Raw genomic sequence first — 13,570 nt, forward strand, 5'->3', positions numbered from 1 at the left:
TGATGTCTTAGAGCACAACACGATGTGTGCATCCCAGGTTTCTTTTCAGTAAAAATAAAACAAAGAAAAGGATTCAAAGGATTTTGCCTGTAACAGAAATCGTGTACAAGCACTAAAATTTCTGGAAACATAAACGCAGACAAAACAAAGGCATCAAATAATCTGTAAAATTGTCCATTGACAAAATATACAAACGTCTACCTATTGTCAATATCAGATGCAGTGCAGAAAATTCATAAAACGATTACTGGAGGAAATGCAATTACTAGTGAGCTCTACCTGCTATCATGATCGTTTAATAACAGCTAAAATATGTAAATATAATTCCCATGGCTGTATCACGGTACATTTCTATGAGCTTGTAGAAACAGAGTGGGGTTTTACTCTCATATGCTGTACAAATTCAAGTGTTCCTTTAAGACTTGGAAAAGGGATCGTCTAGGAAGCGATTGCATACGTGGCTATACCAGAATACTGGAAGGGCACACGTTGAGTTGAAATGTATTATTCTCGATGCCATTCATCGTTGAAGGTAGTGTGTGTGAAAATAAACTTTGAGGGCGTGGTACTTTGAACGCATCCTTGATGTCAAAAACTCAGGGGATTATTTTGGCACATTTGGTATTTACAAAAGGTGAGTTACATCGAATGTGACAGCAAAGAGCTGCAACAGGTTGTGGGGTACCTTAACGTGATAAAATGGCAAAACTCAGCAACAAGGGAAGGATTATAACAATCAACAATTTGAGTAAAAACGACATTGAGATACCCTTGGTTGACTTAGCCACGGTGTTCGGTCGAACGGTTTGCATCGAGTACAACATGTTTTCTGGCGCCTTGAAGATGGTTTCCCTGGCTTTCTCCCATGATGCACCGGGGCCGACGAGGCGATAGGACGCTGGATAACAGGGACCGAAGACCAGTCTGAAAGCCAGTTTAGGGTCAGTAAGGAGCACCCTCCAGAACTTTGGTCTCACACCGATCTGATCTGCTATTTCTTCTTGATATGGAACCGGAGGAAACTGGTGAAAAAAACACTTTTGTCAGTGTATATTCCTTTCTAAATCGTGTAACACCGCCACACAACAGGAAACTGTAAAGTTATTTCAAGTTTTTACCGACTCGACAGTCAGAATAGTCATCTTGTTGAGTAACTAAATTTGGGAGCCTTCAGTAATTACAAGGGGGTGGGCCGGGGAATTGGGGAAGGGTCAATTTTTAGAAAACTGTCCAAGGGGAGGGTCACGTTTTGTAACCTATCTTTTGGGGAGGGTCACTTTTGACAGGAGATGATTATGGCTAAACCTTTGAATGTCCATTTGATATTTCCTAAATAGGAAGTTGCCAACAAAATACATCGATTCCTTTAAACACATACAAACTATCTAGCTTCACAAGCAAAGAAGATGCAGTGGTATCCTACATTAAACACCTGAACAGTTAAAACTGATGAAAGACAAGAGACAAAAACATACGGGACAGATAGCAAAGTGTATATCAATTATCAGATGTCTGTAAATATACAGATGTTGTTAGTTTTATGTTTTAAATTGACAAAAAAAAAGAATCAGAGTTCTCTCGTACACTACCATGTACAGTGGTTCAACATTTCAGTGAAATTACAAAATCCAAATTCTCGCACGCACATACATTTGTAACCACTCTAGTCTAATCAAGTACATAAATATGATTATAATATGCTTAGCTGGAATCCAGCAATCTGATTGGCTGGAGCCGGGGTTTATATTCTCAACAAGAAGACCTGCGCGCCGCGTAACATTTTTGAGCTCGCGCAAATTTCGAACGCCAACTTGAGAGCTCAACGCCCCATAATGTCGAACAAGTCTATGGCTTCAGATTGATTTTGATTGTTAAATTTTAGTCTAGTGCAGCTTGACGAACCAACAAATGAAGAGTTTCTGTAAGCAGCGGAGGCTATGTAACAACAACATAATTTTTAAAAGTTTTTTGAGCGTTTTTTTGAAGTAAAATTCTTCAAGTTCGATGTCTAATCGCGATATCGATGCGTTGCGTAACCGTATTTTATGAATTCAACTGTGCACGCGCGCGCGTTCTGAAACGTTCTATTTTAGAGTTTGTATGAGGCTGGGCGCTCCTGAACTTTCGTTCCAACTTCGGCCCTAAATAACGACATTGTCCACCTGTTTTTAACTTTAGCATATTATAATGAGGTTATAAACGGTGCGCTCGGGTATTTGGTTTCGGATATAAGACCTCTGGGGTGAAAATTAGCATATTTGGGTGAAATAATCACCTCGCTTCGCTCGGTGATTATTTCCCGCCAAATATGCTAATTTTCACCCCAGAGGTCTTATATCCGCAACCAAATACCCTCGCTTGCCGTTTATAACCTCTGAATAATCAAGCGTACATAAATACACAAATTTGCCTATTTTTGTATTGGAAAAAAATATTCATAGTTTTGTCATTGACTACCATGTTTAGTGAATCAACATTTTCAATGATATCCAAAATCCAATTTCTTGTACACACATGCACGTTTTACTTCCCACTTCGAGCAAAGTATATTTACATATATTATCAAACACATATAAATGTACAGATATAACTTGTTGTGTGGGGAAAATTGTCAATAGTTTGCCGGATAGATTCTCATGTATTATGATTTGATATTTTTGGGTGACGCACTATATCAGCCACATCTTGCCCCCTTATGGTTGCGCATAATATGGTGACCCTCCCGCAAAATGCATGACCCTTCAAAAATGCCTGCGTGATCAATTGCAACCCTCCTTCCGAAAACGCAAGCCCTCCCCCTAGCTGTCATTTTGTCATTTTGTCTTTAACTTATATAACAACAGAATTCCCCCTGCCTTGCCCCTTGTAATTACTGAAGGCTACCTTTGCAAACAGTATGACGAAAGCGCGTGATTGAATACAATATGAGGTAGACGAATCGATCATTACAAAACCATAACCCTGAACACCAGTATTTAAAAAAATAAATGTCTGGTTTTGAGCTTGCCTTCCACCAGGATGTCCCGGCAATAGTTGATCAACGGTCCGTGGTTGATCCCATGAACAAAATTGTCGACACGACGGACGACACAAAATGTGATCCTCGTAAACTTTTACCACGGACCTTGTATTTTTTGGTGTTTAACGTTTACTTATACTTAACCCTCTCAGCCTATATGAATTATACAACTACCGAATACTTACAAAAACTCTGGGTTTTCCAAATCTCTTGCAAAGATTTTCTTTTCTTGTCCTGACATCTTCCAACATGGTTTCCTGGTCGGGCAGTGACGCCACGCCTTTGAAAACTCTCGTTGCCCACCTGGCCTGAAGCTCAAAGACTGGGCCCTGGGCTCCAACTGCAGCAATGCCTCCGATGAGAGCCAACGTATTTTTCTCAAGACGAGGAGGAAAGATGTGGAAATATAACTCAAGGTCTTTAAAATTGTCTGAAATTAAAGTTCCGAAAGCGAAGTCATTAGGGAGGACGAAAGTCATGATAGGCAATCTTCCACACTACTCTGACATTGCTCAAGGTTCGAAGGACAGCCTACCTGCAAGAATTGAACCATCGATGAAGGGAAACTCGATGTTGTATCCCGTCGCAAACACCACAGCATCGAGGTCGTTCACTTCTGATCCGTCGACGAACTTGACGCCATGCTTTGAGAAGCTTTGGATTTCCGGCTTGCATTTCAGTGAGCCACAGAAGATGCGATTGTGGATGTCGTCGTTCACCATCACCGAACCGCTGAACATGCGACGGGACGATTTGAGTCCAAGTTTTTCATGATCAATTTTGGACTGGACTAACTTTTCGACGATGAACTGCCTCAGGCTGTCCGGAATCATATGGTTGAAGCGTTTATTGGCAAGTTGGTCCAACGTCATCGCACCAGGTCCCATACGCAGCACCACCCAAGCGCCATCTTTCATACTGAGATAAACCTAGTACATTGAGAAAAAAAACGTGACTGCTTAGAAAATATCAGCGTCTCTAAATTCGGCAGTATGAACGTATCTTAAGGGAGACAATTCTACCGGCGATGTTAAATTACCGCGTTCCCTCTATCAATACGCCGACAATACTGCTAGCGGGATACTGGAGGAAACTGCTGAGTGATTCTACTTTTGAGATGAGAGAAAGATAGAAACTAATTATCCTTTAAGCCTTCATCGCTGAAAGACGAATTGACACTCGCATATCGTTATGTACTTGTTCACGAACTCTCTTTGGTACCTGGGTTGGGCTTATAAAACAGGAGTTGTAACTGACCTTTTTAGCATGTCGGCTGCTGTCTGTGGCGACGTCACCAGCAGAATGTGAGTCTCCTGTCAAAGAACAGAACGCCGAGAGAAAATTGTCACAATACTGTTACATAATACATACAATTCTGCAAATGAATCCTTCAAATGAATGATGTTGAACATCAACACTGTTTTGGCGCTACATGTTAACCTTTTCACCATTATGGTTAATGGTTGGCCCAAACCCTTGGTCGCTAGTGATTGGATGGTTTTCTTTGGAAGCAATATAGTTTGGTGGGGGAGACACTGCTAATTATCAAGATGTTTTCACTATTGCGAAGTAATTTACCTTTCATCACTAAGATTCTTCCATTCCGACTGAACAAATTCTTGTTCCAACTCTTGGCAACGGAAGATGACAGATAACACCTATGTGACTCTCATAAAGTGTATATGGAGAACGAAGTGGTTCTGTTGGTAGGTTTCTTTTTCTCAAGCAGCTCAAGCAGCTGCTCAAGAAGTCCTCTATATTATCTGAAGAAGCCCCTTAAAGGGAAACCGTCGTCGGAACAGCGCCTGTTTCTTATTTACAAGCAATGTATTTCGTACACGATATCTACATGCACCTCATCATCACAGCTGCAACAATTAAATTAAGCTTATACCATGTAAATGACAGACATGTTTTAACTTTCATCAATCACCATCGTACCGTGGATACAGTATTTACATTGGTCGTATGGATCCCATACGACCTTCGAGCGCAGTTCCGACGACTGTATCCCTTTACATGTAATTCTTGCCAGTACCAATATTTATTACTGTGAGGAATGTGTGCTGTGTAGTCCTCAATCCCTGGTTCTCGCATATAGGTCTTGTGAACATTGAGTATTTACATGGTGTTAGTCCTTCGTTTTCCATTGAAATTTCAATCAAGTAGCTAAAGCTGATAAAGAAACTCACCGACAACAACAACTGTTTTGCCAGCGAAGTCCCGACCTCTCCTAAATTCGTTGCTGTGAAGTTTCTCGCCCTGGAATTGATCGAGTCCCTCACAGTCCGGTATGAAGGGCTTGGTGTATATACCCGTACAGACCATTATTGCGTCGAAAATCTCTTGCTTTTCTGCTTGGCCGTCCTCTTGTGTGCGAACGATCCACCTTCCTGTTTCGCCGAAATCGTCAGATTTGACAACTTTAGTCACAGTGGTGTTCAATTTGATGTATTTGTGAAGTTCAAAGTGATCTGCATAATCTTTATAATAGTTGAGGACCAAGGGTGGTGTCAGGTAGGGAGGGTATTCTTTTTTGAACGGAAAGTCACTGAAATACATCATTTCTTTGCTGGAATTGGTCACCAGGCATTCGTAGAGGGCGCCGCCTTCGCCTTCACATGGGATGTCCCTGTAGTTCCATAATCCACCTGAGTGGTAATAACGTCGAAACGTCATCTTTCTTAAGATGCATTTGAATTATAGTTTGTTGCAGCCGTAATACTAACCTTTTGCCTATGATTAATTGATAGAGTTTCCCCAGAATTACATAAGCAACAAAGATTCTTTCGCGTGCGGCATTGACGATGGGTCTCTTGCTCCACTGTCTGTGCCCACTGCACTCACGTCTCTCCTGCATGCATGGCATATCAACTTTGCTTTATACACATGCACAGCGAAAGTTGTCTTGCATTGTAGCAAAGCCTAACAAATTCATATTGATGTTCAGTTCCTGCCAATGAGAATAGCGTGTCGTGAACTAAGATCGCATGCCTTGACATATCTATTTGTATCATGGAGGTAGAGCTTTCTACCCCCATGGTTGTATGTAGCACCTTGGAGGTTTAGAGTTCTATAGTGGCAATATGTAAATCTGGTTGCATAAGGCTTTTTTGTGTGCGTTGACGATGTGCACCTATAAACACTGTTATTATACGACAACGAAAGTTGTCTTGCATTGTAGCAAAGCCTAACATATTCATATTGATGTTCAGTTCCTGCCAATGAGAATAGCGTATCATGAACTAAAATCGCATGTCTTGATATATCTAGTTGTTTATAGCACCATGGAGGTTTTAGACCCTAGAGAGTTCTATGGAGGCTATATGTAAATCTGGTTGCATAAGGCTTTTTTGTGTGTTGACGGCGTACACCTATAAACACCGTTATTATACACGCATATAGGTTCTCGCTACCACATCCATCGGTATCACTCAGCCATTCATCAACAGATAAATTGAAAAATTCCGGTTTTCGTAACTAACATGTTCTGAATCACCTTTCAGAGGAACCTTATAAATTTACTTCAAAACACACTCGCTAAATGCTACGACTGTTCTAGAAGGGCGCCGGATCGATTATGTAAGTGTCAACATGGTCTCAACCACTTACCAATGCGATCCGACTTCTCGAAACAAACCGGTGTCAATCCTTCCTCAAGACAGCTTTTGATAGAAACCAAACCACTGACTCCTGCACCAATGATAGCTACTCGTTTTGAAGACATCGTTCGATTTTTATAGCAGAGCTGGCGAAGAAAACAGAAATTGTAGCAAAGGTTTAAAGAATATCAATAAACTGTCGCCACAGTAATTAGTAGAGTGCTGAGAGAGAGAGAGAGAGAGAGAGAGAGAGAGAGAGAGAGAGAGAGAGAGAGAGAGAGAGAGCCCAACCTTCAGAACCTTCTGATCTTGCCGTCAGAAGTTCCAAAACGTCAACGTCAGTGCCTCTGACCATGGGCGTAGAGTCGATCTATTCTTTGACTGACTGACTACGAACAATGCACTACTGTCAGTTTTTATTCAGAGTATCGGCTCTTTTACCACGCATGCTCAATGTGAGAGCACAGGTATAAATATATATATGTGTGTGTGTGTGTGTGTGTATGTATATATATATATATATATATATATATATATTTTATATATATATATATATATATATATATATATATATATATATATATATATATATATATATATATATATATATTGTGTGTGTGTGTGTGTGTGAGTGTGAGTGTATGGGTGTGTTTCGGGTTTTCCTGTTTCAGGGAGTCAAAATTTACCCATCTCCAACCAGATATCTGGTGGACTGTTTTCTTTGATTTAGGATAAATGTCACACCCTAATTAGTGATGATATTCGCTTTCGACGTTTATGAAGGTGTTTTGTGAAATTTTAAGTAATACTAAGGATATTTTTTTTTTACCTCATTAGCCCTTTAACCCTGTCGTCATGTTGCATGATAGTGGAGACTACCAGGCGCCAAATGTAAATAATATTTTACACATTAGAAGAACATATTCATACGAAAAGGGTGTATTTGCATGCATTTATCAATAAAAAACTACTATAGCATAAGTATAAATAAATCAATACAGACATAAGTAAATACATATATGAGTGAAAAAACATACATATTGTGAACCAATTCACACAAGACCTATGAAGACAGACATATACATACATACGTGCATACGTACGTGCATACATACATACATACATACGTACGTGCATACATACATACATACATACATACATACATACATTCATACATTTATACATACATACATACATACATACATACATACATACATACATACATGCATACATACATACATTCATACATACATTCATACATACATACATACATGCACTCACGCACGCACGCACATACATACATACATACATACATACATACATACATACATACACAAGCCCATATGCACTCATGCACGCACGCACGCACATACATACATACATACATACATAGCCCATATGCACTCATGCACGCACGCACGCACATACACACAAACTCACACAAACTCACATACATACATACATACATACATACATACATACATACATACATACATACATACATACATACATATACATATACATACATACATACATATATACATACATACATATACACACATACAGGATCGAAAAGTTTACATGAGGGGAACGAAGTACGCTTGCGTATATCCACTCGCACACACACACACACACACTGCTCTGAAAAGTTTACATGAGGGGGAACGAAATACGCATGCGTATATCTACTCGCACACACACACACACACACACTGATCCACGCCGCCCTGGAAGATATCCTATAATGCATTGCTGTAAGCCCAACGCCTAAACCGGAAATAGGCTCATTTGGCGTCAAGACACCAAGGCGAGCGGACCGGCCTCGCTCATCCAATCTTGCCGCATATGGCAAGCAATTGCGATAATGACGAATGCTTTATTTCCAAAAATCAGTAAATGACATGCTTTATCCATCCGTACTTCAGTGAGACACGTTCCCCAGTCAGTAAATGACAATGGGGCCGGGGTACCCCAGGCCTCCACAAGTATCAGAGTGTTCACAGCCCCGTGGATAGCTGTGATATCGCAGCGGTACTCGTGGCGAACGCGATCGAGTCATTGGGTCATCGCCACAGGGACTGTGGCGATGACCCCAAACCAATGACCCGAGCGCGTTCGACACGCCACAAGTACCGCTGCGATATCACAGCTACCCCGTGGATTGTTGTAGCGAAGCCAGCAGTTTTTCTCACAGAAACAAGTTGCATAATGTACTCAGTAAAACGTTGTCAGGTACATGTAACATGAAAACTGACTGAGGTCGAAGTGACTAAGGCACCGGGATTGATTTGACCACAATCAACGACAAGAGGGTGTGAATTACTTGGGTCGAAACGGAACACAGGGGTCGAGGTGACCTGCTGCCCCGGTCCTCAACTGCAGGCCTGACGGCCTGGCTATGTTTACATAAGGCGTCCACATTTTAGAAAATCACTAAAAGTAGGCAGAAAGAAAGCCCCCATTACGTGAAAACGCTAGGGGTCGATAGGGGTCGGATGACAGTTTGACACATTTCGTACCATTAAGAGTCGAATGATACTACATTGACCGGGTTGACCATATGACTTTCATCAAAAACGTCCGGGGAAAAGTGAATACATTTGATGTTTGACCAAACTTTACAAAGCATCAATTTTTCGATCAAAAAATTCACGCGTAGAACTAATGAAAATTCGTAAAAAAATACCACTGCCTTGTACATCAGGCACTAAAATGTCGTAGGCGTGAAAATGAGTTTATTAGAAAATACACAGTGGCTCTTAATATTAGTTTGAAAATTCCAGTTCTCCGTACTCCGTTGCTGTCTAGTTCAAGTGGGCATACTTGGCATTCCAGACATTCATTCCCTGCTGAGTGGAGCTACGTACGATCCTGAGTAAAGTAAGCAGAGAGTTTAGAGAGCAGAGAGTTTAGCAGTAAAGCTGTTGCTTTAGTTCCGGTAAGCTGTTGCTGTAGTTCCTGTTGAATGCTGTATTTAACCATTAAAGAATATAAGCCGAATGGCAGAGAGCTGTAATACACGACTCCCAGTGTTTTATTGGCCTGGGTTGGGCCGTTAACCCCAGCAGAACTTCGCCGGCATGGCAGGTACCATTAAGTCAGAAACCCTTACGGGGCCTCTAAGCAGTGTAGTATTACTCAGGCCGGCTACCACTTTACCACTGTGTAAAGCCCTGTACGAACCCGACTCACGACACAAAGGCAAGAAAGAGAAAAAGTGTCGCACATCTTTGTCATCGTCACTAGCCTTCGACGCCGCGAGGTACGTAGAGTCCGAGTAAGAAGTGTGAGCTCCCCGGTGTGGCACTTCCGGGCCTGCAGATCGTCGCGTCAGTGTGTGTATCTCAGAGAGAGTAGCAATGTTGTGTGTGTTTGTTGTGTGTGTGTGTGTGTGTGTAAGTGTGTGTGTGTGCGAGTGGATATACGCATGCGTACTTCGTTCCCCCTCATGTAAACTTTTCAGAGCAGTGTGTGTGTGCGAGTAGATATACGCATGCGTATTTCGTTCCCCCTCATGTAAACTTTTCCGAGTAGCAGTGTGTGTGTGTGTGTGTGTGAGTGTGTGTGTGTGCGACTGGATATACGCATGCGTACTTCGTTCCCCTCATGTAAACTTTTCGATCCTGTATGTGTATATGTATGTATGTATGTATGTATGTATGTATGTATGTATGTATGTATGTGCGTGCGTGCGTGCGTGAGTGCATGCATGCATGTATGTATGTATGTATGTATGTATGTATGTATGTATGTATGTATGTATGTATGTATGTATGCACGTACGTATGCACGTATGCACGTACGTATGCACGTATGCACGTACGTATGCACGTATGTATGTGCGTGCGTGAGTGCATGTATGTATGTATGTATGTATGTATGTATGTATGTATGTATGTATGTATGTATGTATGTATGTATGTATGTATGCACGTACGTATGTATGTATGTATGCACGTACGTATGCACGTATGTATGTATGTGTCTGTCTTCATGTCTTGTGTGAATTGGTTCACATATATGTATGTTTTTTCACTCATATATGTATTTACTTATGTCTGTATTGATTTATTTATACTTATGCTATAGTAGTTTATTTTTATTGATAAATGCATGCAAATACACCCTTTTCGTATGAATATGTTCTTCTAATGTGTAAAATAATTATTTTACATTTGGCGCCTGGTAGACTTTGTTTTCAGTAAACGTCAATTTTCTATCGTACCCTGTAAACCTTATCATGTCAACAAACAAAGAGCGAAAATACGTTAAACATTATCCAGGAAAAGGGTAAATAAAAGCACTAATACACATTTCACATCTCAGTCAAACCTCGTCTACTCTTCGACACTCGAGCAAGAAAGTGAGCAAGAAAATATATTTGTTGTAAAATGGAGCTCATAATATTACCTCGGCCGACAACAGGGACACTGAGACGTTTCGTAGAACAGGACTCAGTACCTGAACCCTAGTAGGTACTAGGTGCACATGAAAGCAAAACCGCCTGCTGCTAAGATTTCAATATTTCATAAAAAGTGGCAGAAGTTGGAGACAAAGACTCAAAAAGACGTTTGCAGAACTTCTGTTGGACTATACATAACCAAGTGACAGTTTTACTTTTGTTTTGATAAACCTTCAGCTTCCAAGAGGAAAATTATCATTTTTAATGATCAACTCCTAGCGCCCTCGGCTGAGGCAAGAGGGCCTGATTGAAATACACTATTATGTATAATAACAGAATGATATAGGAATTTTTATATTTGTCTCTACCATTTGAAGGTGCCCTTGAACTTTGACCTTAAAATGATGTAATCTATGCATAACTAGTATTCTATACTCAATAAGTACTTGTAGGTACTTGAAATATATTCATATCCTTTCTAGATGTTGAAATATTACAGTTTACTTTTTTATTATTTTTTTAAAAACGATGATTCATGTGTCAATCGTTTGTGGTAAAAGAATTTTGATATTAATCAGTACAAAAATAAGTAAGCAAATGTCAAATTCTACATAGCACTATCTGATGATCAAATATGATTTTCCATTTCAACAGCGTCTATATAGGAACTTGTAGAGTTCATTGATACAAAAGATTCAAGTGCAACCAAGGACGTTAAGTCAGGTATCCTAAGGACATTTTTGCTTTATTTTGTGAAGGACCGCTATTGAGAATCACCTCATACAGTAAACTTCTCAAAATATGTTGTTGCAGTGCCTAGGTGTATCTGAACACATTAGGCCTAAAAGCAATAACATAGAACAGCATGAGCATGTGGTGCACTAGTACAGAAATTTGCGAGAAATTTGCGAGAAATGGACACTTTCTCGCTTTATTGCGAGAAGTAAGCGAGAATACATACTTTCATGCAATCAATTGGCTCGAATTTAATTTTCTCGCAATCAGCTGGCGAGAACTGTGTTTTCTCGCTCAGCATCTGCGAGAAACTAAATTCTCGCAATCAATCAGCGAGAAATTTGTTTTCTCGCTCTGCATCTGCGAGAAATTGTATTCTTCTGTGTAAGCATTTCACAAAAATTTCACAATTTCTCGCAGATGCAGAGCGAGAAAAGATTATCTCTGATTGATTGCAAGAATTCAATTTCTCGCAGATGCAGAGCGAGAAAGCACAGTTCTCACTGCTTGATTGCGAGAAAGTATGTATTCTCGCTTACTTCTCGCAATAAAGCGAGAAAGTGTCCATTTCTCGCAAATTTCTCGCAAATTTCTGTACTAGTGGTGTGTAAACCCCTATAACCTGGTCGCCATTCGGGCTTTAACCTCCGTTTATTACTCCTCATGGCCTTGCCTTACAAGAAACATCTCGGGAAATGGCGGCGTGTATCTGGTAACGCATAGCCCGTCGGGGTATATAAACGGGCGTTACAGCCCTCATGACCAAAAACCGTCCACGGTCTGGCTGCAACACTGCCAAGGTAAAAACTGTGGAATTTTTCTCCCCGCTGACACAGTCCAGAGGGGACTTATAGATTGGGTACCGTCCGTTCGTCCGTCCGCCCGTCAGCAGCCGTTGTGTAGGTGCACTTTGACAAATCATAATACAATGAAATTCATCTCCAACATCACTTTTGCATAAAGTACAAAGTCTAAGGTGTCTAGGGATATTCTTATAACGACCGACTTCAACTGGAAAAATATGATTTGAAATTCTTTTTTTGTATAATGCTATTCTATCAAAAGGATCTTGAACAAGAGACATACTTCTCATATTTGAAAACAGTTTTAATCTTACAATAAATATTTAATTTCTCATTAATTTCTATGGCTTTCTTCCAGACATCAACAAACCCTGCTTTCAAGGAATGTTTTACTGTCCTAATTACTGTAGACAATAACAATTCTTCACTCTCAGTAAGTGTGAACAATTACAGAATGCAAAGACAGATTTAATAAAGTCTAAAAATGTACATATACCCTTCTCATGCAATTTGTTTTCAAGTTCAAATGCTACAGCAAGGAGACTTTATTGTTTTTAAGGCTTTCTAAATGACTCCAATATTTGATCACATTAACGATAATACATAGCAGAAGTTGGAGACGCCCAAGTTCTCCCAAACAAGCATGGATGCATGCACTTTTATTAACACCAAGAATATGTTTGCATGCCTTCATCTGAACAATCTCAAATTCAACGTTAGGTTTCAGAAAGTAATCACTAAATCTTTTTGAACTTACTTTCCTAAATAAGGGGTGGACCATTTGATATGCTGGGGGGGCTTGGAAGATTTGGGGGGAAAAAAGATATCAGGTGGAGTTGCTTGAAAAAAAAGGCTGATGGAAAAAAAAATTATGGACCATTGCGACTCGGAAAAAAAAAATCTTGGCAATTTTGTTCGATGCACACTGCAGCATCAATAAAAATCAAGCAGTAGCTCTGGAGTTTTATAAAGCATAAACCATTTCAAGCTTGAGGAACAATAATTTAGA

At 40.2% G+C, this 13,570-nt stretch overlaps 2 protein-coding genes across 3 annotated transcripts in view; both read right to left on the reverse strand.

Annotated features, from left to right (window-relative positions):
• The window catches only part of LOC139152731 (flavin-containing monooxygenase 5-like), a 31,199-nt gene extending 24,432 nt beyond the window's left edge, over positions 1-6,767 (reverse strand). Inside the window, exons 1-2 of one of the 2 annotated variants that reach the window (XM_070726047.1) lie at positions 6,632-6,767; positions 5,212-5,670 (exon numbers count right to left, since the gene is read on the reverse strand). In XM_070726047.1, coding sequence (XP_070582148.1) covers positions 5,212-5,670; positions 6,632-6,746 — 574 coding nt within the window. In that variant the 5' untranslated portion in view covers positions 6,747-6,767. The remainder of the gene's footprint in view (positions 1-5,211; positions 5,671-6,631) is intronic. The other variant, XM_070726046.1, reaches the window with a different exon arrangement.
• LOC139152732 (dimethylaniline monooxygenase [N-oxide-forming] 2-like) lies at positions 573-3,944 on the reverse strand. Its single transcript, XM_070726048.1, has 3 exons — positions 3,555-3,944; positions 3,205-3,449; positions 573-1,022 (listed from the first exon to the last, which is right to left on the reverse strand). Exons 1-3 carry the CDS (start codon positions 3,934-3,936, stop codon positions 687-689), a joined length of 963 nt encoding a protein of 320 aa, XP_070582149.1. The 5' UTR covers positions 3,937-3,944; the 3' UTR covers positions 573-686.
• Positions 6,768-13,570: the final 6,803 nt, after the last annotated feature.

This window comes from Ptychodera flava, chromosome 16, assembly GCF_041260155.1.
Source record: "Ptychodera flava strain L36383 chromosome 16, AS_Pfla_20210202, whole genome shotgun sequence".
NCBI lineage: Eukaryota > Metazoa > Hemichordata > Enteropneusta > Ptychoderidae > Ptychodera > Ptychodera flava.